At 55.1% G+C, this 25,668-nt stretch overlaps 1 protein-coding gene and 1 long non-coding RNA gene across 2 annotated transcripts in view; both read left to right on the top strand.

Moving 5' to 3' along the window:
• Window positions 1–12,264, top strand: part of Med27 (mediator complex subunit 27) — a 187,332-nt gene extending 175,068 nt beyond the window's left edge. The window contains exons 7-8 of the mRNA XM_005321100.3: window positions 9,963–10,040; window positions 11,874–12,264. Coding sequence (XP_005321157.1) covers window positions 9,963–10,040; window positions 11,874–12,008 — 213 coding nt within the window. The 3' untranslated portion in view covers window positions 12,009–12,264. The remainder of the gene's footprint in view (window positions 1–9,962; window positions 10,041–11,873) is intronic.
• A 3,437-nt stretch (window positions 12,265–15,701) lies between these two features.
• LOC120889931 (uncharacterized) lies at window positions 15,702–23,849 on the top strand. Its single transcript, XR_005734173.2, has 2 exons — window positions 15,702–18,818; window positions 19,369–23,849. It is a non-coding gene; the product is annotated as an uncharacterized LOC120889931 (long non-coding RNA).
• The last annotated feature ends 1,819 nt before the right edge of the window (window positions 23,850–25,668 follow it).

The raw sequence follows: 25,668 nt of genomic DNA, 5'->3' as shown, positions 1-25,668 counted from the left end.
TCTGCTGGCGAAGCAGGGCAGGGGAGGCACGTGCAGTCTTTGTTCTTCCTCCTGCCATTGCCTGAGATCTGGTGGGAAGTAGGTGGTGCTGTCTGGATATTCTCAGGAGTCCAGAAGTCTTTGGCTGTTTCTCTCACTGCAAGGCATTCCTGGAGAAATAATGCCCTGTGCCGAGTGTGCGCGGAACAATGCAGGTGTCTCTGGGCCAGGACTTTCCTGGCAGCCAGCGACATTCTGGCATTTTACCACCTGGAAAGCATCGAACTTTTTTCTTTTCATCTAAATGAAAAGTCTTAATTCCTTAATCCTGAGAAATGTCAAGGACCCTTCATGTGTATCCCTCCTCAGCCCTGCGCGAAGCCTTGAGCAGAAGTGGAAGGCGGTCAGGACCCTGGAGAGCTCCACCGCAGGCCCTCCTGCCCCGCAGTACTCTGTGCCCTCTTCTCCCATACCCTCTTCTCCTCCCATGCCCTTGCTCCCCTTCCTGGACCCTTACTGGCTAAAAATAAAAAATAAATACCTCTTCTCCTCATCAGAGTTCTCCTGGGTAATTGAGACCCAGTACAGAGCCACTCCCCAAAGGTGCCCTCCAAACTCTGAGCTGAGCCTGAGAAGACAGAAACGTGGCAGGTGAGCAGTGTTGGGGTGGGGAAGTCTGGTCTCGGGACTGACCAGGAACTGGCCAGGGTATCCTGAGGGTTGTGCTAGAAGTACAGGCCAGGGTTTCCCCAGCTCAGGGGATGGAACAGGCTAGGGAAGCACCCTGGGCCGAGCCCTCAGAAGGTAAGGGCTTAACTGGATAAGAGCGTTCCAGACAGAGGGACGGCCTGAGCTCAGCTGCAGGGACAGACCGCGCTGAGGGAGCTGCCACAGCCAGGATGTCAGGTGGGAGAGATGGGAGACAAGGCTGGGATCCAGGTCCTTGGGGCCTTACATGCCATGACTGGAGGCAGTCTATCCTAAGGGACCTGGGGAGTCTGGGCCTCCCTTCCAGGCAGCAGCGTCATCTTGACTGGAGTACAGAGGAAGGCAGGACTGGCATTCCCAGACCAAATGAAGACTCGTTTATGGAGGCCCTGGTTTGTGCCAGACTCTGTTTTAAGCACTTTATACATGTGGGCTCCCTTCTCAGGCACAGCTTGTTCTCAGGTGTGAGCAAGGTTCTGGGGAACAGTGGAGCAGCTGGGGCTGTTTCCACCTCTCCTTTCTGACCGGACAGTATGCTGGTTCCGCCCTAGAGCTGCTCAGCTTTGCCCAGTGATAGGTAGAAGGCTTGCAGACCCCATGCAGATGGCTCCTTCATCAGGCAGAGAGGAATATTGATCTCCCCGAGTAATCCCCAGCCCCGGGCTGCCACGCTTCCCCTTCAGGCCCCCAGGCCTGCTGAGCCTGTGGCACACAAATCCAGGTTCAGAGGAGAGACTAGGGCTGCATAATAAAAGCTGAGTCCCCTGCTTTCGTCCCCACCTCGGGAGCTTCCTTCTGTAGCTCTCCTCATCACTTCCAGCACCACTTTCAGGGCTGAGGTCGTCACATTCTGATTTTGCAATAACTGTACCTCTTTTCTGTGGCATGAGTGCTTCTGGGACTGTCTGAAATATTCTTCCAGAAGCCAGCGCACATCCTTGAGCAGTGTTGCTGGCCAGGGCTGCAGTCTCTCTATGTGCTTAATACGCTGCGCTGCCATCTTTGCCTCCAGAAACCAGAGATTCCTTGGGCCCTTTTCCTTAAGGCTACATCTATCTTTGGAAAACTCTAGGCCAGCTCTGGCTCCTGGGCTAATGTCCTCTGTTATGTTAAAGTATCTTTACCCAGTGAAAGTAAAGTTGACCTCTTTGGGTTGGGGACAGAGTGAGGGCATCCAGGTAGCACACGCTCATCCTGATGCCTGTTAGCTGGAGCTTAGAGGCGGCTTCCAACTCAGAGCACAGCGCTCTCCAAGCTCCTCTACCCACCCCAAGACTGAGGACCTTGTGAAGATGGCAGCACAGCAGGTGGCTTCCTAGAGTGGGACAGGGACCTGGTGCCTCTGCTGCCACCCAGAATCTGCTGGGCTTTCTTTTGCAGGGGGGTTACCTGGGATTGAACTCAGGCACTCAACCTCTGAGCCACATCCCCAGCCCTATTTTGTATTTTATTTAGAGACAGGGTCTCACTGAGTTGTTTAGCACCTCATTGTGGCTGAGGCTGGCTTTGAACTCATGCTCCTCCTGTCTCAGCCTCCCGAACCTCTGGGATTACAGATGTGTGCCACTGAGCCCGGCCTCTGCTGTGCTTTTTAAAGAACAGAGAGCTTCACCTTCATCCCTGGCAGGGCTGAGGGTAGAGCTTGTCTCAGGTCTGCTCTTGGGCCTGGAGGGTGACTGCCATCCATGGGGTGTGACTGAGACAGCAGTGGCCTGCAGTGGCGTCCACTAAAGGACTAGAGGGACCTATAGGACCATGTGGCCCTGATCCCAGCCTCATGCTCTCTGAGGGCCAGCAGGAATATGATGAAGCCAAGATCTCCCAGGCAATCAGTGACTAATCCAGGATTGAAGCCCACTGTCCTTGCAGTCCCCTCTGTCCCACCATGTGGCCTTATCCACTTTAACTCAGGTCTAAAAGAATTCTATCTTCACATTGTGTAGAAGCCAGCATTGGTTGGAGGGAAGCCAGAGTCTGGGTCTCCACCAGGCTTCCCTTTTAAATAAGCACCATCTGAGCATTTGGGTATTTAACTTTCCCCATGTATTAATCGTGCGGGGAAATACTTTTAATAGTGGGAGGCCCCACTCTCCTAGCTGAGCAGGGGAGGCCTTGGGCTCCAGGGGCTGTGTGCTGCAGATAATGCAGCCTGGTGCCATCAGTCCATTGCATTAGGAAGAGCACCAAGGAACTGCTGAAGCCGCTAGTCCAGCTCAGGTCAGCGCAGGAGTGGCACTGCCCGCCCCTAGGCCCACCCCTGGTGACGGGAAGCAGGCAGATACCCACAGTGGTCCATTTGCCTGTGGTTCCTGCTCAGCCTCACCTCGTGAAACTTGTTAACACACCTGGGTCCTCCTACTAGACTTTGGGGGACTCACAACCTTACAGGGCTCAGGAGCCCCTGAAGACAGTCCCTGGTTAGAGAAATACAGGGATCCCTGTTTAAGAAGCCCAGGCAGGAATCCTACATTTTCAATTAAATCAAACACCCCACGTTGAACATAGTTGGAAAATTCTGAGGAAAAAGGTGGGGAAGAAAATACAAGGCCACCCCTGAAACAGAGCCAGAGTCTCGCTGCAGAGTGTGTCACCTCCTGCCCTGGCTGGCAACAGGCCTCCTGGTCCTTGGAACTCTCCCCTTCAAGGGGCTCAGTGGATCCTTCTTTTAACATAGGGAGAGCCGGGGCTTGAGGTCTGTTGAGAGTCCCCTCCCTGTCCTCCTCCCTGTGTCACCTGTGTCATCAGCACACCCTTTGTTCTTCCCTTACTGACACAGAAGAACAAAGCGGGGCTGGGGTTGGCCATAAGGGAATGTAAGCAAAACGAATGTGGCCCCCGCAGCAGAGTGGAGGGTTGGGGAGCCAAGAGCGGCTCCTGTCCCAAGATCATCACTGAAGTCCAGTCTCCCCAGCCTCCCACCCACTTCACTTTTATGCTGCACTTTTTATTTCCCTTGATGAATCAGGGTACAGACTGGACTGGTGCCGCCACCTCCTATTGGCCCAGTTTCCCTCTTGATAACTCAGGCAGAGCCTTGTCCAATCCAGAGTCATCTTGAGGGCCCACTAGCGTCTGCATCAGACCTCGGGGGCTCTGCACCTGAGAGTGGGCAAGATAGGAAGAAGCTTCTAGCAGAGAAGTGGAGGGAACCTCGTCCAAGTGGCAAGAACATGGCTTCACTTGGGAGACTTGTACTACGGCCATAGCTCCCCCCTAAGAATGATGGGTTTCCTTCCCCTCGGGGGACAAGACTTGGATGTGATACCCCCAAGCCCCACATCAACCCCAAAGACCTGCAGTGGGAGCCGCCAGGCCTGGGGCTTCACGTCTGGCATTCAAGCTCACGCGCCTGGGCCATCCCTGCTCTGCGGCTTCACAGCTCCTTGGCCCAGGCAAGTCACTTGACCTCCTGGCAACTTTTGTCCCTCACTTATAAATGGCAGTTACAAGTCCCTATGTTGTCAGATTTTGTGGAGATTAAGTGAGATCAAACTGTGATGGCTCACATCTGGTGGCTACTTGCTCTTTGTCAGTCACTGGCCCTCCCTTGACAATTAATCCTCACCCTAGGTCATCCGGCTCCTGCATGACCTGTGGTGGGGTCCCGAGGCTGGGCTCCCACCAGGCTGTGCAGCATACACCAGCCTTGCACAGGCCCCCCTGTCACCGACCTGCCTGTCACCAGTGTTGCAGGCAGTGCCGTTTTTGGTTTAGCTAAAATAGCTCTCAAGCCCTCCATTCCCAAACTCTGGGAGGGAGGCTGTCAGCGCTCCTTGCACACAATATGGCAGAGGAACTTGGTGAGACTGTTTTGACTGTCAGTCCTTCCCCAGCATGTTGACTGGCAGCTGGTTCAAGGACTCTTGAAAGAGGTCCTTCTCCAAGTTCAGCTGTCCTCCTTTGGAGTGTGCCTGACCTTTCTGGTGCCTGGAGGTGAGAGCGAGGCAAGGCCTGACCTGGCTGTGCAGGAGGAGAAAACAGAAAGTAAAGTCAACAAAGCCTTGCAGGTTGGTGGCCAGGCCCTGCAGATGGTGTCTTCCCAAGTAACTCCCCACAGTTCAGCTCTGAGCCGGGAAACCAGGCTGCAGGGCATGGCCATTCCATCTCGCTATGAGGTACCCCTCTTCCCTCCTTCCCGCCACCTTGTCCTGTCAGCTCATTGTTCTGGTGGCTTCTCCTCCCTCTCTCTCCTAGGGCTCCCTGTCCACTTTGATCTTTTTACAAGCTTTGTTTCAAGCCAGCACTCAACTAGCAGCTGAATCCTCCCTCCCCCTCCTGGTAGCATTAGTGCCCTTCTCTGGCGCCTTGCAAAGCAAGGTGGCTTTTATCTCCCTGCAGAATCTCATTAGCTTTACAGCACAATGGGACCCGAACCTGGGCTGCCACTAAATTAGTTAATAGCAATTTTTTTTTTTTTGCCTCAGGCTTGTCTTTTCCATATCTTCAATGTTGAGCCCAAAACAACTTTGTTGTCAAAAAGTGTAAAACAAAAATGTATTGAAGGTAGAGTGCTTTGACCAAGAGGAAGATGGTTATAGGTAAGCCTCTTGCCTGGTGCTGGGGAGCTCAGCCTCAGGAATCCAGACACTGCAGGGGAGCCACCAGGGAAGAGGAAGGGAGGAGAAAGCACATTGGCTGGCCTTGTTTCTCTCATTAAAATATTCCTGTAATTGGTGGTGGGAAATTGGGGAAACTAAATGCATCAGTGTTAGAAAAAAAACTGCCACCATTTGGCAAGAAAAGATAATACTGTATACCAGGCCTTTCGAAAAGGAGGCTGGGTTTGACCAGAATGCCAAACAGTAAGAGAAACACCAGTTGGATGCCCTCCCAGGAGTCAGATGCCAAAACAGCCTCAGTGTGCAGCTCCGGCTGTACCTAGAGGGGTGTCCCTGGTCACTCAGCTCGTTCTGCTCTTGGGCAGCCTGCTGCGCAGCTGCCACCTGTGCATATCCGCCTGCACCTTGCATGTAATTCAGGCTTTCCAGAGACCTCACTGGGACACGGTGAGATGCTGCCAGGCACCAGCCTGCAGTGGGAGATGGGAGGGGTGGGGCTCAAGTCTTGCAGGATCTGTGTGCAAACATCAGCTGCCCCTTGCCAACTGGGTACCTCTGGACATCTTCCAACCTCCGTGATCTCTAAGACTTATAGAGCCACACCCGTGATCCCAGCTACTCAAAGGCTGAGGCAGAAGGATCGCAAGTTTGGCAATTTAGTCAGACTTCATCTTTAAAAAATTTTTTTTAAATAATAAAAAGAACTAAAGTGTAGCTCAGTGGTTGAGCACCCCTGGGTCCATCCCCAATATCCGGAAATTACACCCCCTCTATTCTTATAAGAGTTGCTTTAGGGGCAGATAGAGCTTGGTACCTATAAGCTCTCATTCTGAGTAGCTCTTGTCCGATGATAGACTGTGATCCTAAAATGCACCTTCCAGAAATAAGGAAAACCTGGCAAGATGCAAGATCTTGTCACTAACACTCCACAGCACCCACTGTGAGGTTGGAGTGATCCTGTTCACTTCCATTCTTGAAAAAGAAACTGTCTTGCTTTTGAACTTCTTTGAGTCCCAGAATCCAATGCCTCTTCCTTTGAAGCCATTTTCCAGTAGGACCCAGGACGTGCTCCAGCCTGACCTCTCAAAGCCAGGCCTTAGCCAGCAGCCTGGGTGTCTCCTGGAGGCAGTTGGAAATGCCAGGCCTCAGCCATTCGCAGCCTCCTTCATGAACCCCGCTTGCTGGCAGGACCCCAGATACTGTGTGTGCTCTTGCTGTTCTTGTGCACGTAGCGTCCCTAGTAAGAACCCCCGAGGCTCACTACTTCTGAGAAGGCTTCTGCTCTTGGGCAGATTTCAAACACGTTCCTAGGTGACCCAGCCTGCTCGCTCCAAGGACCACATTCTGAGCAATACCTTGCGCAGGGGGCTGCTTGGCCACAGCTCATCCCCCAGACAGGAGGCGAGGCTCCAGGAGGGCTTTCTCTTGGGGTGGAGAGGGCCTGCCTGGAGGAACGCCACACGCCAGCCACCCAGCCAGCCGGCGGCCTGCCCTGTCTGGTGACACTGTCGTGGAGAACTGGCATGAAGAGCCCATGCTTGCCCTTCGCAGCCTCCAGGCAGAAGTAGCATGCACACTTCCTCTTCCTGATGCCTTGACTAGAACTGTCCACGTGGCCCAGCCTTGTGGCAAGGGCAGCCGGAAAGTGTCCCCACATGCCAGGAAAGGGAAGCCTCAACTGCCCTCATCCTTCATCCCCACCCTTGTCAGGCCCGTGCTCACCCACCTCTTCTGAGACCTTCTTGTTGGGGACTTGGCAGAGTTCAGTCAAGTCAGGGGAACTGATGCTAACCAAAATCTCTAACAACAAAAAGCCAGTTCTGTGGGTTCTGATGTGAAGAAATAGGAGCTAGACAGGAGGGGAGGCTGGCAAGGCAGGTGGGCAGGGACCCGAGGGCAGAAGTACAGGAGATCTTCTGGTCACCCGGATAGGAAAGACGCAGCCTAGGCTGTGCAGTGGTAACAGAGGGGAGAGGACACAGGAGGAACAAGATGTGTACCTGGGGGCTCTGAGGCTGCTGAGAGTTGTGGTGGGAAGAGGCCCCAGGGTCAGCCTTGGCTCTGGTCATTTAGCAAGGCCACAGGGAGCAGGTCTGTAGAGTGCTTGAGATGGCCCTGCGATGAGCACCAAGCCTGGCCTGGGGACGGCACCTAGAGGTGATCAAAACTAGGTGCATCTCATGGATGGCTTGGATAGCCCAAGTTCAGCTGGAAAGGTCAAGGTAAGAGGTGAGCTGAGGAAAGGAAAAGGAAGTGGACACAGGTCTATACCCCAGGGAAGATGCACTCAAGCGGAACTTGGGAAGCCAGGCGGGAGGCGCAGGGACAGCAGGGCTGGACAGTGCTGGGTTAGGGCATCTTGGGGCCATGCTCTTGTTGGCATTTGAGTCGAGGCCCCAGATTCCAAAGACCACAGGCCAAGTGGCCCCATGCTGAAAGAAACAGGCAGAAGTGAGACCCTGGGGGCATTGGATGACGGTAGGGGGCTCCATCCAGAGACCACCCCAATCCCGCTGAGGGTGGACGCCTGCACAGGGTAGGGCAGAGTGAGGCCAGGCCAGGGCTGGACTTGTGTGGAGCACCTCACGTGGCCACACTGACCTGTGAGGCTGCCCCAGATCCCAGACCTTCAGAGAAGCAGGGGTGGGGGGCCAGTTAAGTGAAGCTCGCAGATTCTAAATGTTGATCATTTGTGTTAAAACTGTGAAAAGAAAGAAGCCCAGCTGAGCAAAGCTTCCTGCCTTCGCCGTGCCTCTGGGTCATCAGCTCCAGCTGTGGGTATAGCAAACCCTGTGCCCTCCCTGGGCCACCCAGGGTTGGTGCAAGTGGACAGTGCCCTGAGTGGGTAAGGAGCCTTGCCCAGAGCACCCCAGCCTGGCTCGCTGCACACTAGAGCAGGCTGCAGCCAGGGCCTTGGAAAACCCCTGGGGAGGCCAGGAGAGAGCTTCCAGGAACCCTGTTCCTTTCTGTGACAGCACACGCAGGTACAGGGAACGTCCATGGACCTCACAGGGCACTTCATGCGCTTTCTTAGCCAGGGAGCTGGATGGGCAAGAACGAAGCCCAGGTTCAAGCCCACGGGCCTTGTCTGCAGAGCTTCATGCGGCTGTTAAAAAAAAAGAAAAAGAAAAAAAGCATTGCTCATTTTAGAAAGCTGTCTGTCAAAATGCTTAAAATAAAGCAGGCTTGGCCCTTGGGGGAGAAGCTCCACCCAGCTGGAAAGTGAGAATTCCCCAACAGCACGGACAGGAGCTGCGGCTGCCTTTGCAGGAAAGCCAGCCCCACGTTTATGGCAGTGGGCATTTTTTTCTCAACACATGTGTATTGAGCACCTGCTGTTTGCCTGGTGATATTCCAGGCCTGATAGTCGCAGCATGAACCAGATGATTCCTGCTCACAGAGCTGATCACGTATCGGGGCTCACCAGCTCACCAGCTACCAGGCTGCCCTGGAAAGTCTGGTGGGAAAGAGGCAGGTGCAGGCCAATTGGCCGGAGAGCCGGTGGGGCTGTTGGCATGGCTGGGCAGGAGGAGCCCCTCCCATGCCACTCTCCTCCCAGCCTCCTGGGCCTACTGGAGGGTGTCACTTGCACACACATTTTATCCTGGGGAAGCTGAGGTTGTGTTCACACGAGGCTGAAGACTGGGCCCTGGAAAGCCCAGCTGTGGAGGCTGTCCCCATACCTAGTGGTGAAGCCTCTCTGGGGGGTGTGGGGACCAGTGTCAGGCTCACACACAGCCCACTGAGTGGGGTCAGCACAGTGTTCCTGGCGCCCCCTGCTGGTGTGCGAGACTACTGCTCAGGCCAGTTGGCTCCTTACTCAGCTGGTAACGAACACCTTGGACCTGTGTTTATTTTTGTTCTCAAATTCAAAGATTTTTTTGTTTTCTTGTGTTTTGTTTTGTTTTGTTTTAACCACAACATTTGTAATGCCAAGAATCCCAAATGAGGACAATCAAATAAACCATTAGTTTGAACACAACTATCAAATTAGTAGAATCTATTAATTTGCTGATGGATAGCAGGCATTAGCAATTCATGTTGTCATCACATTTCAGACCTGCAGAGAATCACAGACCAGACCCTTTGTCTTTTGGAAAGGACTGAGTGGCAGAAAGGATGAATAGCTAAGTCAAGGTCAGGAAGCAGTACCCTGTCCACTAGTCATGAAACTGCTGTGGCAGTTTCCTGGCCCATGGAGTGGAGATGTGGGTGTGGCCCACGAAGTACTGGATTCACCTGGGAAGGTAGCCACCATGAGACCTGAGGAAGGGTTCTCAGAAATCAGCAGTTCCCTGACCACCAGGCCCACGTGGCTACAAGTTAGGAGACAGAGAAAATCTAAGGGAGCAAGAGGAGAACCTGCGTGCTGCTGAGAGAGTGGTCCTTGCCTGCATCCTGGTGTCGGGAGCAGGGAGGCCTGTCCGCCCTCTGGTCTGCCCTGCCCTGTCCCCGTTGGCCTCAGGCCACTGCCTTCCCACCCCTAGCGCTCCAGCCTGTCTGGGTTTTCTGTGGAGGGCTGTCCTTTCTGCCTACACACACCTCCTCCCCTCTCTGCCCCCAACTCTGCTAACTAATTTTCCTACTCAAGATTTTATTTCAGATGTCCTTTTCTCTGAGAGACATCCAAAAGCAGGGCTGGTGCCTACAAAAGGAGGCGTCCATCCCACTGGCCATCTCTGACTGCTGACTCCAGCCCCTGTCCTTCATTTTCAGGTGACAGACCATGCCACCACTGCCCTGCTCCACTACCAGCTGCCCCAGATGCCAGACGTTGTGGTCAGGTCCTTCATGGTAAGTGGCTTCAGGAGCCTTGGAGTGTGCACACACAGCTGAGGGGGGAAGCTGCACCCTTGGCTCGGGGGCTGCCATGGGAGCCGGGTGGGACATGGCGCCGCGGGCTCCCTGTCATGGCTGGACAGGTGGTCCCAGAAGGATCCTCTAAAAGTTTCTCACATGGACCTAGTAGGGTCTTCACTGGGCTCTTGACCTGCCCCACCCAGGTCCTGTGCCTGGCCCCAGCCTTGCAGTGGTGAGTCTCGGCTGGCTGCACCCAACACAGTTCGTTCTCGGATTTCAGAGCAGCTTGCAGTGAGGGCAGCCCCCGGCAGCCTGGCAGCTCTTGAGGGGTGTTCAGAGGTTTGTAGCGCCTATTCAAACTCTTCTGGCTTGAAATGGAACCCAGTGGGAGTACTCACACCGCAGCTCTGGGCAAAGGCCACAGTCAGGACCTTTCCCTGGCATTGGCCTGACCAGGGGTGACAGTGCGTTGTGTGTCCGAGGCAGACCCTGCCAGCTCTTTCGCCTCGCACTGACATGGCCTAGTGCGCTGGGTCACTAGGCTCCATCTTTCACTGTCCACAGAACTGCCTTTTGTCTTCTGCTGGAAAGGCTGCCTGGTAGAAACCCCCTCAGACTTCCCTTTAGTGAGTGCAAATCACTGTTGACAGCCAGGTGGGTGTCTCTGGTCCCATCCATCCTGTCACGTGGGCCTCCACGGGCGGGCTTCCTAGAAAGCCTGTCACGCACTGCTCAGAAGACAAGCGCAGCTCATCACTTGGCTTCCTAATGTTAGGAGTGTAAACAAGGAGCAGTCCATGAGGGCTTCCTCCACATGCAAGAGGGCAGGCAGCCAGCAGCCACCCAGTAGAGGGAAGCCTGCTTTAGTCTCACACTCTGGGACGTCCATTCCCTTCAGCTCTGACTTGGGGATCTGGGGAGGATGCAAACGTGCTCAGCACCAGAGGATAAGCAGTGTAGCTGACTGATCTGGTGACCTCCTCGTGACTTGCTGTAGAAACCCCCAGGCCACCCTGCTGACTGAGGTGGCATGGATGGGCCGCACTCTGCCATCCCGAGGACCGCCCAGCTCAAGGCAGGGGATTCACAGAACTCAGCTGACCTCTTCAGATAGCCATTTTCTCTTGTCAACATAATTCAGGAGAATGTTAATTGATGAGAGTCTTGCACCCCTGCACAGTGAGAACTGGCTCACTTGTCGTGCGTTTGGATCTGTTGGGTGTTTGGCTTCTTTGCTTTGTTTTGGTGGGGTTTTTTGGTAGCGAGTCTCCTTGAGTTTGAGAATTGAGTTACGTGCATCTCATCCTTATAGATGATGCCCGAAAGCTCTCTGCTCTCTGAATTAAAATGTGTGTTTGTTGCTTATTATGTGATTTGGTGGCACTGGGGCTGTCCCCACTTACCCCCTCCCAGAGTGTTAGGCCACATCCTGACAGTGAGCAGTGACCTCAGAAATCAGATTAGAAGGCGCTGTGCCCTCCATGCAGAATTCTCCAGCCGTCAGCTATTCCTAGACTCCCTCGGCATGTGGCCACGCCCCCTACCTGGCAGCAAGCCAGGAGAAGAGGGTCCTTGCCAGGCTCCGTGCAGCATGGTTGGTGCTGCCCCAGGGCCCCCCTGCCAGGGAGAGTTGCCCTCTCTGTGCTGATAACTCAGGGCCGGGTGGGGGTCAGAACCCAAAGTCCCTTGACACAGCCTTGTGGGTTCAGCAGCTTCTCTCTGGGGCCAAAGCCAGCTCCAGGGCTCTGTCCTTGGGGCCATTAGGCTTGATGGGAGGGTATTGGGAAGCACCAGGGCTGTTGCATTTGTCCTCCCTTCTCTTTTCAGACCTGGTTAAGAAGCTACATAAAGCTGTTCCAGGCCCCATGTCAGCGCTGCGGGAAGTTCCTGCAGGATGGCCTGCCCCCCACGTGGAGGGACTTCCGAACACTGGAAGCCTTCCATGACACCTGCCGGCAGTGACCCCACCCACCCATGCAGCCCTGAGTGACACTGGCCCTGACCCCTTGCTGCCTGCTCTCTGTCAAGCTATGGCTATCATGAAGGACCTTCTCGGAGCACCACCAGGGGAGGTCGCCCAGCCTAGCCTTGGCACATGCTGGCAATACGGGTGAGTCCCCCAGTTTGCTGAAGGTGACTGAACGAGCCCTGTCACATGGGGGACTTTGTTTTGTGCTTGCTAAGTTATTTTTATAAGCAATAAACCTTTTGTACCCAGGCAAGGCCTCATCTCCTCCTTACAGCGCCTTCCACGCCGGCTCAGTGAACAGGAGTGGGTGTGTGGACGCGGCTCTCTGGAGGTACCTCCCGCTTCTCCCTGCAGGGAGGCCAGCCTGGGTAATGCTCCCTTTCAAAGCCACCTTGGTGGCTTAAAAAATGATGGTTTCCTTTGAGAAAGACAGCAGGAGGAGTCTCTTCCCCTTAAACCAGTCCCACAGGTTCCCAGGGTGGGCGCCACTGTCGGCCTGGCTCTGCCCCAGGCATTACTACAGGTCCATCCAGTTTCTGGACACCAACTCGTGAAGCCATCATCCATTTCTGTGGCAATCTCTGCCCTGGCCAAGGACTTGAGGAGAGGACGTTTCCCAGGAAGTGACATCCCGGGGCACTGCCGTCTGAGCCGACCAAAGAAGGGCCTGGCTCCTCCTAGGTCCTGCCTGTCCCCACCAGGCAGGCAGAGTCGGGGCTTCAGTGATGGGACACCTGGCCCTGGGCAGCCTGCCCCGGACCTCCTAGGCAGAGGCTCCAGGGCCAGGCAGCACCGGGCAGCCTGAGAAGCAGCAGTGACAAACAGGACACCCGCAGCAGGCAGCCCCCACTGAATGCTACTGTTCACTAGATTTAAGATGCCAACACTCATTAGATGTGCCATTGTTTTATGAGCCTCCAAGAAAATACGCTGCCAATTAAGCTACTGCCAGGCCTCAGTGGTGACCCAGTGTGGCACATGAGCCATCACACCAGCCTGGGGTTGCTTTGAAATGGCTTTCCTGTGTTCCCAGGGAGGCCATCTCTCCTGCCCAGTACTGGCCACCCCCTCCCAGTCACAGACCATAGCACAGTTTGTCAGCTCCCTGGATCCTCCTTTTATTGGTCTCCTGAGACTCTTTTTTTTATTATTATTATTTTTTAGTTGTAGTTGGACACAATACCTTTATTTAATTTTATTTATTTATTTTTATGGGGTGCTAGACGGGTGCTCTGCCACTGAGCCCCAGCCCAGCCCTCCAGAGACTCTCCATTGTTGGTTTGCAAGAAAACCCAGAGTGAGGGCATCAGGTGCGCTAGCGCTGTTTCCTAGTACTCATGTCTTCAAAGACCCCAAGTATGCACATGGGCCCAATGCAGCACTGACGCTGGCCACGCACCGGCGCTGGCCATGCGCAGGGGAGGCAAGTCCCTGGGTACTGCCAGCCTCAGAGGTGCTGGAACCCAGAAGAACCTGAGGTCAGTGAAGCTGTGGATGCTGACTTGCGTCTGAGCCATCAGATGTCCAGCTTCCAACCGCAGCAGTCTGGGTGGTCGGTCCCCTGAGCACCAAGTGCTCTCGGACTCCCTCTCGTCCCCGTCTTCTGCACAGGCAATGGGCCAGTAAGTAGCCTCAGAGGGCTAGTTCATGTGTGAACTCAGGAGCCGGCGCCTTGGCCCTGTCCTCTGTACCTGATTGCCGTCCACAGGAGCACTAGGAAGGGTCCTGGGGCAGGTGTACAGAGGTGCAAAGGGTTGACCATTACAGCAGCACGGAGAGAGACAAGTCCTGTCCTCTCCTCCAGTGGCAGAGTTGGGGTGAGCCACTTCCTCTGGCCTCCTCTGAGGCACAGGGTTGATCCCCAGTGCTGGGAGGGAGGAGAGGCCTGTAGACGGAGGCTGAGAGTTGGTCACAGTGGAGGCCAGTCAGTGGAGACCCAGGCAATGCCTGCTCTGCTGTTTTGCTATATATATTTTTTTTTATAAAGAGAGAGAGAGAGAATTTTCTAATATTTCTTTTTCAGTTTTCGGTGGACACAACATCTTTATTTTATCTTATGTGGTGCTAAGGATCGAACCCAGCGCCCCACGCATGCCAGGCGAGCGTGTTACTGCTTGAGCCACATCCCCAGCCCCTTGCTATATTTTTAACATTCCCTCACTTAAAAGGGGGCTGGGGACACGAGTCAGACCATTTAACCTTTGAGGCCTTTCTGTCTCTTCTATTCCCATTGCTCGGTCCTGAGAGAGAGTCTCCAAGGCAGTGTACTCGAGATCCAGGCTGGCCAATCCTGCCTGCTTGTGCTCACAGAGACGGACATGCCTGCTTTGTGTGTCAGCCATGGAAACACCTGAAAGGGTGTTGGGAACAGTTCCAAGAGGGTGGGCTGTGAGGGAGGCCGGGAGGTTCCTGCCATGCGGACAGTCACTGAGTTCCTCTCACTGAAAGGAACAGGTCCACCATGGGTGCAGTGGTGATGGAGCCAGAACATGATTTGGACTATCCAAGGGGACCTCCAGGCCAGGTCTACAGGTACTCAAGAGTGACTTAATTATGACCCTAAGCTCAGCATCCACTCTGCCAGGTGCTTCACACGTGTCACCTACCTGCATGTCCTCTCCATCAGAGCGACCAGCCCTGCCATGCCGGGTGTGAGCCCCAAGTGTGGTCAGGACTCCTCTGCAGCGAGGCTTCCCCGGACAGCGCTGCTTTGCCCGTGCTTTCTGCTGTCCGGGGTGCCGTGAGTCGCCCAGGCACCCGTCAGGAGCTGACGGAACAGAACACGCTGCCTGTGAAAGGTCGTCCAGACTCTCCCTGAACTAAGTTAGGAATCGGCCTTTTGGTATCGAGTGATGTTTTCACACTTCACACCACGGGCGGCATGAAACGGTGATCTTTCAGTGTTTATGCACAAACTCGCCATTGCACTCGGAGTGTCAGAGAGTGGGCCTGATGCTAAATCGAGAGCCTTTGAAGGTCATCCCCATCGAAAGAAGGACAGCTTTAGCCACCAGGATTCTCAGAAGATCCAGAACCCCTGCCCACCATCCAGGAGGCATCGTCCGTCCAGCCATTAGACCAGGGAGAGGCAGGGTGGCTGGTGGCTGTGGCCTGGCAGCAAGGGCGGGTCAGCTTTCCGCGCCTGTCCACTCCCAGTGCAGCGGCCTGCTGGGCCGTTCTGTGGGTGGAGCATGGTCAAGGCCACACGGTGCATGAGGAAGAGAGCCAGAAGGGAGGGGCTGCACAAGCCGTCCTTGTGCCCAGGGACTGACTGGGCTTCAGGCGCCAGAACGGGCGGGCCCTGTCCCAGTCTCCACCAGCCCTCCCTGTGTCCCAAATAGAGGAAAGGATCTCAGAAACTCGCTTTCCAGTTGAATTTTAAGTTGGGAGCGGCTGTTCCCTGTCATTAGTACCTGAAGAGCTCAACCTTAAAGTTCACGAGCACATCCCAGGGAGAGCACCGTCTTGGCAGCTTGGAGATGATTAGTTACTCCAGAAAGCTCCGGCCTCTCTGTGCTAATTGAGTTTGAAATTCCAGCCAGGCTGGCTGTCCCCCAGGGCAGTGTGCGCTGGAGTGTGGTGCCCGGGGAGCAGGCAGGCCTGCCCCTGCCTGCTTGGTAAAGACCATGGACCATCCCTCAGGAAGGCGAGGACAAGGCGCAGGGAGTGACCTGGCACAGGTAGGTGGGGTGGAGAGGAGGGGAGGAGGCACCCCAGGCTGGGATGTCTTGTCGCCAACACGTCACTCACGTGTCCTTGGCTCTGTCTCAGTCTCAGTCATGGTCTTGCTTCCTTAATTAAGGAATCCATGTGTTCCTTTTATAGAAAATTAGGTACCGTGAAAAGGCAAAAAAAAACCTGTGACCCCCACGTGGTAGGTGACCGCTAGAGCCTTGGGGCGCATCTTTCCAGGCCTAGGTGTGGCAGAAAAGGAGGTCATGCACGTGCTCTTCTGAAACCTGCCTTGCCCCTGAGCAAAGGCCAAGCTGCTGTGGCACGGCCCACAACTACGGTGGCTCAGAGGCCACAGACGCTGTCTCCCCTTCACCTCCAGGGTGGGGACAGAGCTCAGCTTGCCTAGCGACAGGAGACTCTGGCTTCCGCCCCCCCATCCCGGAAGAGAAGAGAAGCGCTCCAAGCAGCGCGGACAGTTACACTCCGAGTCACTCAGGGTTCCTGGGCTCTCTCTTAGGACGTGGTCTGCATTGTGGCAGTTGTCACTGTTTTAGTCAGCCTTTTCACCGCCGTGACCAAAAGACCCCACAAGAACGGTGTTAGAAGAGGATAAGTTTACCTGGCACTCAGGGTTTCGGAGGCCTCAGTCCTTAGAAGGTCGGCTCCGCGGCTCTGGCTGAGATGAGGCCACACACGGCGGAAGGTGGTGGTGGAGGCAGGCAGTCAGGCCGATGAGAGCCGAGAGAACGCCATTCACCAGGGACAAAACACGAGCCCCAAAGGCACATCTCCAGTGACACCCTCCTCCAGCCACACCCTACCTGCCAACAGTTATCATCCAGTTGGTCCATACTAATGGATCGTCCCCCATTAGGCTCCCATAACCCAATCATGTCACCTCTAGCCCTTCTTTTTTTTTTTTTTTTTTTTTTTTTTTTTTTAATTTTTAATATTTATTTTTTTAGTTCTTGGTGGACACAACATCTTTGTTGGTATGTGGTGCTGAGGATCGAACTCGGGCCGCACGCATGCCAGGCGAGCGCGCTACCGCTTGAGCCACATCCCCAGCCCACCTCTAGCCCTTCTTGATCGTCTCCCACGGGTCTCTGAGGAACACCTCATGTCTGACCCATAACTGACACATTCCCAGTTTGCAGAAAGGGAAAGGCACACGGGGATCATATGCCAGCATTTTGAGTGTCAGACCCCGTCCCGGCAGGCAACAATTCCTCTGCGTTTCGTTAACAAAAGCCCAGGGCCTGGCAGCAAGGGCTGCTGGGAAGCGCCTACCAACTGAGAACGGCTGTTAGCTGACAGCGCCATTTCCTTGAGGATCACCCAAGTGGTGCCTTGTGTCGTCAGTCTTTTTTGTTGCCAAGTAATACTCCGCAGTGTGTATGTACCACGCTGCTTAACCCTTTGGGGGATATCTGGGTGGTCCTAAATTGGGGCCATTCCAAAGAAGCTGCTGAGCCTTGTGTACTAGCCTCTGCAAGAAAATAAGCTTTCCTTTCTGTGGGATGTGTGCCCATGCATATAATTGTTGGGTCATGAGGTAAGTTCATTTTTAATTTCAAAAGGAACGGCCAGGGGCTGGGGTGTGGCTCAGTGGTGGTGGTGGTGGTGGTGGTGGTGGTGGGCTCCTCTGGCACGCGAGGCCCTGGGTTCCATCCCCAGCACAGGGAGAAACACATAAAAGAAGCTCCCAGGTGGCTGTGCCAGTTGACCTTGCCCCTGCTGTCAGTGAAGCCCTGTCTTTCCACGCCTTCGCCAGCATTAGTACTGTCTCTGCTTACTGCAGACATTCGGATAGGCGAATAGTGACATTCGTTGATTTGTACATTTTATTGTTTGTGGTACTGAAGATGGAACCCAGGACACTCGACCACTGAGCCACATCCCCAGCCCTTTTATTTTATTTTCATTTTGAGACAGGGTCTCATAAGTTGCCAAGGCTGCCTCAAACTTGCAATCCTCCTGCCTCGGCCATGTTACCCAGGGCACCCAGCCTTGTGTCTTATTGGCTTTTCCCTGCTGGCAGACGGTGCTGATGGTCCCCTGTGCTTATCTGCCATCTGTGTGATGAGATGCCTTGCATCTTTTGCCCATTTTCCAGCCTTCTTTTCCTTGTTGGTTTTGGGACCTCTCTCTTCTAGGTGCAATTCCTACGTCAGGGGCATGGGCTGTAAACATTTTCTCCCTGTGTGGTTTGTCTTTTCATTGTCTTAACAGGTCTTTCACGGAGCAGGTGTGTTCAGTCTTGACGAGGTTGCTCTTCTGTGAGGAAGCCGTTCTCTCTCCTCCCTCTCCTGACCGTAGATACCCTCCAGTTCAGCTGTGACTGGACAGTCAGGATGGCCTGGGCCTAGAGACCCCAGGTCACCAGGACCAACCCTCCTCAGTCAGCATAGTTTCCATGGCCCAGACTCCTTGGGTGACACTTGACTTCAGTGTCAGAATGAAAGCAGCCCCCTCCACACAGATGCAGGAGCTTGCTGCAGCAGGCTGGCTCCGCACGTCAGCCAGGGTCCCGGGCAGCCATGCTCTGGGAAGGAGCGAGGGGCTGCAGGGAGCTGTTGCTGTCCTTGTCACAAGTGGGTGGTCAGGGCAGCTGCATGGCTGGATCCACCTGGGGAAGAAGGCATGCGACGTGCAGGGTACAGGTCTCCCTTGCCTCTGTCCCCCACTGCCATGTCCACCTCTGGGTCGCCGTCCTCTGCCTGGAACCTGCTCCCAGGGAGCCCCTCCTCCAGGAAGAGCAGCCTCCCTGTGGCCTTCAGCACTCCTGTCCCCGGGCCCTCTTTCCTGCTCTCCTGTGCACCGCTGCCGCCATCCCCACCCCATGGCTGCCGGGTGTGTTCACCTGGCCTCTGCCTCCCCCACAGGAGTGTCAGTGATGAGGGCAGGGGCTGTGGCCGCCTTAGAGCCTGCCCTATGCCCTTGCACACAGTAGGCACTTAATGAATATGTGCCATCAGATAGAATAAGAAGTCAGGCTCAGAGGTCTGCGCTGCTGCCGGACAGGGGCCCTGGGCCAGTCCCATGGTCCCTCTGAGTGTGGATTCTCCGTCGTGAGTCCGGCTGGTGAGTCGCCCTCCACTGCAGGCCTCCCGGGAACAACCACCCAGGTATTTACACATCAAGTGTTTATTACACACCTACAGTTTACTAGATGCCAGGGGGATAATGTCCCTATCAGAAGTGTAGAGGACCAAAAAGCGAAGCCACCCTGATTGAGACGCTGCATTGCAGGCATAAGCATGGATACCCTAGGGACACGGTCATTCATGTGGGACCTGTTCCATCCTCCATGGTGGCCTGGGTGACACCCCGTCCCCTCACCCACTCTAAGGGAAAGATCCAGAGGAAACACCTGGAGATCAGTGGCCTCCCTGCACAGGCGCCATGACAGCCGTGGCTGTGGGCCTGGGCATCTCCTCGCAGACCCCACGGCGATGTGTAGGAGGAGTGTGGCCTCCCGTGGCCCACCAGCATTTCTGTGCATGGCTGCACCCTGCTGCCCTGAGTGCCCCTTTCCTGGCAGCCCTCTGTTATCGACACTGCACTCGACACCCCTAGAGCTAACAGGCCTGGCCTCTGATTCCCAAGGGTAGTTGGTCAAATCAATGCTCACCAGAGGCCGTGGCTAACTCGTTCTTGTCCTTTTTTTCCCATTAGTTTGCAAACCAGCAAAGTCCATGGGAACTTCTGAGCATGAAGGAGCAGGGGTCTGCTGAGGGAGGAGGCAGCTAGTTCTCGGCTTCTCTGAAAACCCTGGGTCACAGACAAGGAATGGTTATGGTTAGGGTTATACGGGCAACAAGCCAGCTGACCGCATGGTGACAGCGTCCTTGTCCTGGCTGTGGGCTCCACGGCTGTGAATGGCTGGCCACGTGATGCTGTTCAACAGTCCTCAGCCCCTGATGGCCACTGCCCAGAGGCACCAGGGAGAGCCCCTGGAAACCAGGTCTGGCTGTGGGAAAAGAAGGGAAGAGACGTGCTTCCTGCCTGTTGGACACCTAGAGGTTTCCTGGCAGCACTCACCAGGGCTACTGTGGCAAAAGCCACGGTCCCAGAGATCCAAGCCCATGCCCGTGTTTGCTCTTACTCCCTACAGACACAACCTGTCGGTCCTCGCTCACATTGTTGCACGCAGGGCCTTCGCCCTGGGGTTGGGAGGTTCCCACTCACTTAATGCTGCCGAGGACCCTTAGAGAGCCCGCGACAGGTGCAGCAGACATGCATCAGGTGATGGCCACCTGGGGACACTGACGGGTACTCTGAGCAGTCACGGGTGGAGATGGTGTCTAGAAGCTTTATTCCCGGCCAAAGGATGAACCAGCAACTGGCAAGAGGAACAGAGTGGACAAGGCCAGGAGTTTTCCCACAGGGGCACCTCTGGGGACTGGAACTGACTCCTGACACTTCTAAGGACCTGGTTCCCCTTTGCCCCAGAAGCCAGCACAACACAGGCGCCACAGTGGGGACTATTGACACTTTGGGGCTCATTCAAGGCTGCTGGTCTTGCACCAGGAATGACATCCTGCCTCAAGCCATGTGTGACTACCCCGTGGGCATGTGATCAAAAGAATCGAGATGTCTTCGCAGTGTCCCCCTTCCCAGGATAGAGCAGGAGCACTCCCTTGGCCTCCTGTCCATCCTGGACAAGAGTGAGACTACTAAACAGTCCCAGTACCAGATCCTCCCCCCCCACACACACACACACACACGCACGCACATGCCACTGATTGGCTCAGGGGTGGGCGTTTGAACCACCCCAGCCGAAGACGTGCTTATATCTTGCTGAGTGCTAAGAGAAAAGTAGCCACTGGTTTCCACTGACCTTGAAGAGAGCCAGGTGCTGCTGGAACCTGGAAGGGGGAGCCTCCCTCTTCAGGAGTCTAGCTCACCCCTGAGTGTGGCCTGGCCAGGGTGGGGAAGGGAAATCCCTTTCCTGCAATGTCTAGTGACCAGCTCAGCGTTGTGCCTGCAGGCAAAAGAAGACATTGAAAGGCCCAGATCCATTTCACAGAGTAGGCCATGAAGGGTGAATTTGAGCTAAAAGGCAGCAAATTGATTGATCTTAAGCATGAGAGGTGGTGCTTCAGGGATCTCCAAAGGGGCTTGTGTTCCTCTCCTGGGTGTGATCTTGCTCAGAGCCCATTTCTTAATTTGAGACTTTTTTTTTTTTTTTTTTTTTTGCCATGTAGAGAAGCTGAGAACTGGAGAACTGGGGGGAATGTTTTTATTTTCAAACCCAACAAGTTTTGACTCCTTTGCATTTTCCTTAAATTTGCTTTAAAACTGTTGTCTTCTTAGCCCAGCCAGCTCTCTCCCCCTGGGTTGTGATCCTCCTGCCTCGGCCTCCCAAGTCACTGCAATCACAGGTGTAGCCACCATGCCCAACTTGGTGACCTTTTAATGAAAAGATGGAAAAGGGGAATAGCAACTCACAAGTGGACACCAGTAGATGCCACCTTGCCGACTCCAAAATGCCTGCCCAGTGCTCTTCACAGAGTGTCCAGGTCATGAAAGACCAAGGATAGATGGGTGCTGGGATGATGCAAGGGGACCAAGGACACAACTAAGGGCAGCACGTGCCGGGTGGAATCCTGGGATGGAAAACAGAGGCAGAGAAATGGCCAAACTAGATGAGCCTGGCGCTGGGTGGTGGCAGGGCACCACTGCTACTTTCTTAGAGGAAATGGGTGGGGTGTAGAAACCCTTATCTTTGTAACCCTTTTGGAAACAAAAAGACTTAAAGCTAAAAGGATTGGTGTGTGTGTGTGTGTGTGAGTGTGTGTGTGACAGAGTAGTTTCTCAAATTCACAGCGGCCATGGCTTTTGCTTATCGATCCCCAGTCTGGACAGGGCTGAGCAGAGAGGGCTCACAGGCCTCAGCTCCAAGGCAGTAATTACCTGGGGGGCTCATCCAGGGCAGGAGGGTCTGCCTCAAGCTGACCCCCGGGGGGCTGTCAGCCAGGACAGGGCCTTGGGTTGTCCCATGTGGACCCTCCTCAGGCTGCTTGGGCTTCCCCACGGTATGGTGCTGGGTCCCAAGCTCTTGTCCAGTGTGCCTTGGTGTCACATGGCCTCACTCTGTCATATCCCATGGACAGCCACCATTGTGCTTGGCCCAAATTCAAGAGAGGGGCACAGAGGCCCAGTCCCTGGATAAGAGGAGTGTTAAGAAAGGATGGATGTGGGGGCTGGGGCTGGGCCCAGTGGTAGAGCGCTTGCCTAGCATGTGTGAGGGACTGGGTTCAATTCTCGGCACCACATAAAAATAAAGGAATAAAATAAAGGTCCATCAACATTTAAAAAAAATTTTAAATAAAGAAGAAGGGGATGGACGTGGTAGGAAAGCAGAACGGGGCTGGCCTCCTTTCCTCCTCGTGTGGCCTGCCGTCCCACAGCCGACTCGGTCCTCACAGCACCCTGTGAGAGGCGTCTCGGTACCAGCCCCTGGAAACAAGTCTGGGCTCAGCTTCGCTCAGGGGCTGGCTGGCCCCACCCCTAGGTCCTAGGCACATGGCAGCTGGGTAGGGGAACCCAGTGTGTTCCTAGAGCTTGTTCGTGGTCCGTGGGGGGTTGAGGGTTGAACTCTGCAAATCCCGCCCCCCCAGCCGGGCCCTGGGTCCAACCACAGGGCTTTAGCACGTGGGCGGGGCGGGGCAGTGGGAGGCCACGTGGGGGCAACAAGCTGCAGTTTTCTGCCTGGAGAAGGTTTTCCATTTTCACACTTAGATGCCACCATTTCCACCACCAGCTCCAAGTACTTTCAACCCTCTGCCCCTGCATGTCCCTTCTAAGGGTTCCACATCCCTTCCATGGTCAGCCTCCCCTCCCTCCCCTGCGCTGGCTCCGTCAGGTCTTACTTTGACCTAAGATGCAGTTTGGGTCTGAGCTGAGTGTGCTCCATCTCGGGGACCCAGCAGGGAGCGCTGGTCCCTTTCCAGTGTCCACACGTCCACGCCTCTTTCCTAGCAGAGCTGCTGGGTAAACACTTCATATCCTAGCCCTTTATAATGAATGAGGAGCAGCTGCTGAGGTCTCCACTTTTGCACAACTTCAGGAGGTATCCTTAGTAGGGTGGTGGTAGGAGGAGGGAGACCCTTTCTGCCCCTTCCTCCTCTTTGCCAGCTGAAGGGCAGATGTGATGGCTGGCACTCAGCAACCAACCTGGACCTTGAGATAGAAGCTATATGCAGAAGAATGCAGAACCGGAAAATAGGAAGAACCTGGCTCTCTGACAACTTTGACCCTAGTCCTTGTCTTCTGCTATGTGAGAGAAAACAGATCTTTAAGCCACTGTTGTTCTGGGTTTTGTCACTCACAGCTGATTTGATCCTAATGGACACAAGGATATTGGATGGAAATGGACTTTAAAGATGATCCACGATACAATCTTGCTTTCCTGATTCTCTCTCCTTACAGAAGAGATAATGGGACTTCCAATCAATGCCCCTTTTTCTGTTCCTGAGCGTGCTCATCAGAGATGCACTCAAGCCCAGCCAGTGTCGGTGGCTCTCCTCCTCTTCCCCCAATTGCCCCACCCCGATTCCGCCAGCCTCTTTGGAGAGCCATGCACCCTCCGTGTCTCCTGGTGTTCAACACTGCTAAAGGCTGCTGATTCATTTTCAGTCAGGAGAAGAAGGAATCAGCCCATTTCTGCCTCGTGGGGAGAAAGTGGCTGCACAAGTGCAGGTGCTCTATGCTGCAGTCACCTCTCCCCCGCTGTGATCTAATTTCGTGGCCAGTGTTGGACAAACAGGGCCACCTGGCTCTCTCCCTCCTGCCCCCGGCTCCTGGCCCTTCATGCATTTTTCATCTGGACTCACCACTCCTGCACCTCCTGCCCGTGAACAGCATCGATCGCTGATGAAGCCATCAAGTCCAGCAAACAACTCTACTTCTTTAACCCCAGGCCCTGTGGCTCTTGCCCCCCTGCACTGCGTCCCTGCCTTACACACTGCAGCCTGCCGAGGACTTCCCCGCCCCCGGCCCACCCCGTGCTTCTGTCATTTGGTGAGTGTATTTGAAGACAAATATCTAAGAAACCAGATTTTGTATGACATTTCACCTGTCTCTTAACACATATCGTGGCCAGAAGTCCTTTTTATTTGTTTTTAAACAAAATTAAACAGATTTTAAACAGATCCCCCTGTTTCCAGGACCTGTATAAAAACGAGACTCAGCATTAGTTATCTATTACTGGTAACAGATTACTTCTAAACTCAGCGGTTTAGAACAAGCCTACCTCCCAGTTTCTGTGGATCAGGGGCTCCCCGCCTCTTAGTTGAGTGATTCTGCTTGAGAGTCTCAGGAGGTTGCAGTCAGAGTGTTAGATCTGCCAGCCAGAGCTCCCTGGGGCTGCAGGGCCATTCCAAGATGGCGCACCCATGTGGCTGCCAGTAGGAGGCCTCATTCCCCACCAGTCCCCACCTCAAACACTGCTCCAGCCACAGTCTGTCCGTCTGTCCACAGGGCCGCGGTGCCTTTATGACCTCGCCTTGCCTAGCAGGGCTTCCTCCTTGTGAGAAGTGAATCCCTGTCTGGCCCCCATGCAGGGAGAGAGGGACGGGGCTCCACCATTTGTGCCCAAGAGTTTATGGGCATATTTCAAGTTATCAGTCTGCCCTCTGGTCACAAATGCTTTCCATGTCTCCCCCCAAAAAATAGCCCTCAAAAATCCCCACCACGGGAGCATGGCATCCAGGATCTGGCACCCGGGAGGAGCCCATGGGAGTTCCCCAAGTGCAGCCCTCCAGTTAAGGTCCTTCCCACTGAACTGCCAGCCAGGAACCAGGAACCACCCCCAGGCCCAGCGCTTAGCAGGTTAGGTGTGGGACAGCCACAGCAAATGCCACCCCTCCCTCCCTCCTGCTGCAGCTCGGACACCTGCCAAGGAGCAAGGCCAGCTTCTGTCATCCAAGTCCCAGCTCAAGTCACCTCCCAGCCTGTCACTCTGTGATGTGGCTCAGTGTGGGTGCTTGGCCACCCCTGGCACTCTGAAGTCATTCTGCTTGTTCTCTGCTGCATGCTCACCCCCACAGGCAGGCGGTCCCTGTGGGGATCTAGTTCATCTTCTCACTGCTCCTGAGAGCCTAGAACAGGGCACGGCCAACAGCAAGCATTCCATAAGTACTCATGGGACAATCAGAGTCACCAGGGAGGGGCCCCCGAGTCCTCCGGGTGCTGCAGAGTTTGGGATGAGGACTGGACGTTGCGTCCAGGGCGTCAGTGTGGTGTGCTCGGGGACGGTGACAGCATTGTGCCACACGGAGGGAGCGTGTTAGGGCGTGGCCAGCTGCCGGTGGTTGGTGCACACAGGTGGGGCGTGTGAGAGTCCCTGGACTCTTCCCGAGACTGCCGCAGGAGAGCTCTCAGAGTGGGAGGGAGGGAAACGAGCCCGATGCTCTGGTCTCCCGGGGTGGGGGGGGCCAGCCCCAGGACTAGCCACCCTCTCCTGCTGTCTGTCGGTGCAGCCCCGGATTCACCCGAGCCCTGGAGCCTTCACAGAAAGGAACAGGGTGTCTGCGCTGCTCCCAGGCAGGCCATGGACACTGGGCACGGAGCCTCTCGGCACCAGCCCTGCTGCCCAGAGGCGCTGCTCAGGAGCAGGAGGCCTGATTGGCAGCTCACCTCCCTGAAGGCACAGCCGCCTCCTGCCCCTCCCCGCCTCCCTCACTGGCCCACCTCAGCCTTCAGACGCTCCGCTCCAGCCACACCCGGCCCAGCTCCCCTGCTTTGGTGGCTCCCTTCAGCTGGCCTGCTCTTCCCGGCCCTGAGCTCTGGGCTTCAGTGTCCCGTTCCCCCCCCCACCTTCTGACACCTTCAGAGCACCCACCCCCTCATTGCCAGCCCACATCGTGGTCTTGCCATCTCCCCAGACTGAAAGGCGGGGACAGCAGGGCCCCACCCCGGGGGGCGGGTGGCCTGTACCTATTCACTGAATCAGGGAGCTGGAGTTCCCGC

Source organism: Ictidomys tridecemlineatus, chromosome 4 (assembly GCF_052094955.1).
Source record: "Ictidomys tridecemlineatus isolate mIctTri1 chromosome 4, mIctTri1.hap1, whole genome shotgun sequence".
In the NCBI taxonomy this organism is placed as follows: domain Eukaryota; kingdom Metazoa; phylum Chordata; class Mammalia; order Rodentia; family Sciuridae; genus Ictidomys; species Ictidomys tridecemlineatus.
Note: the sequence above shows the minus strand (reverse complement) of the source record. Positions and strands in the feature narration are given on the sequence as shown.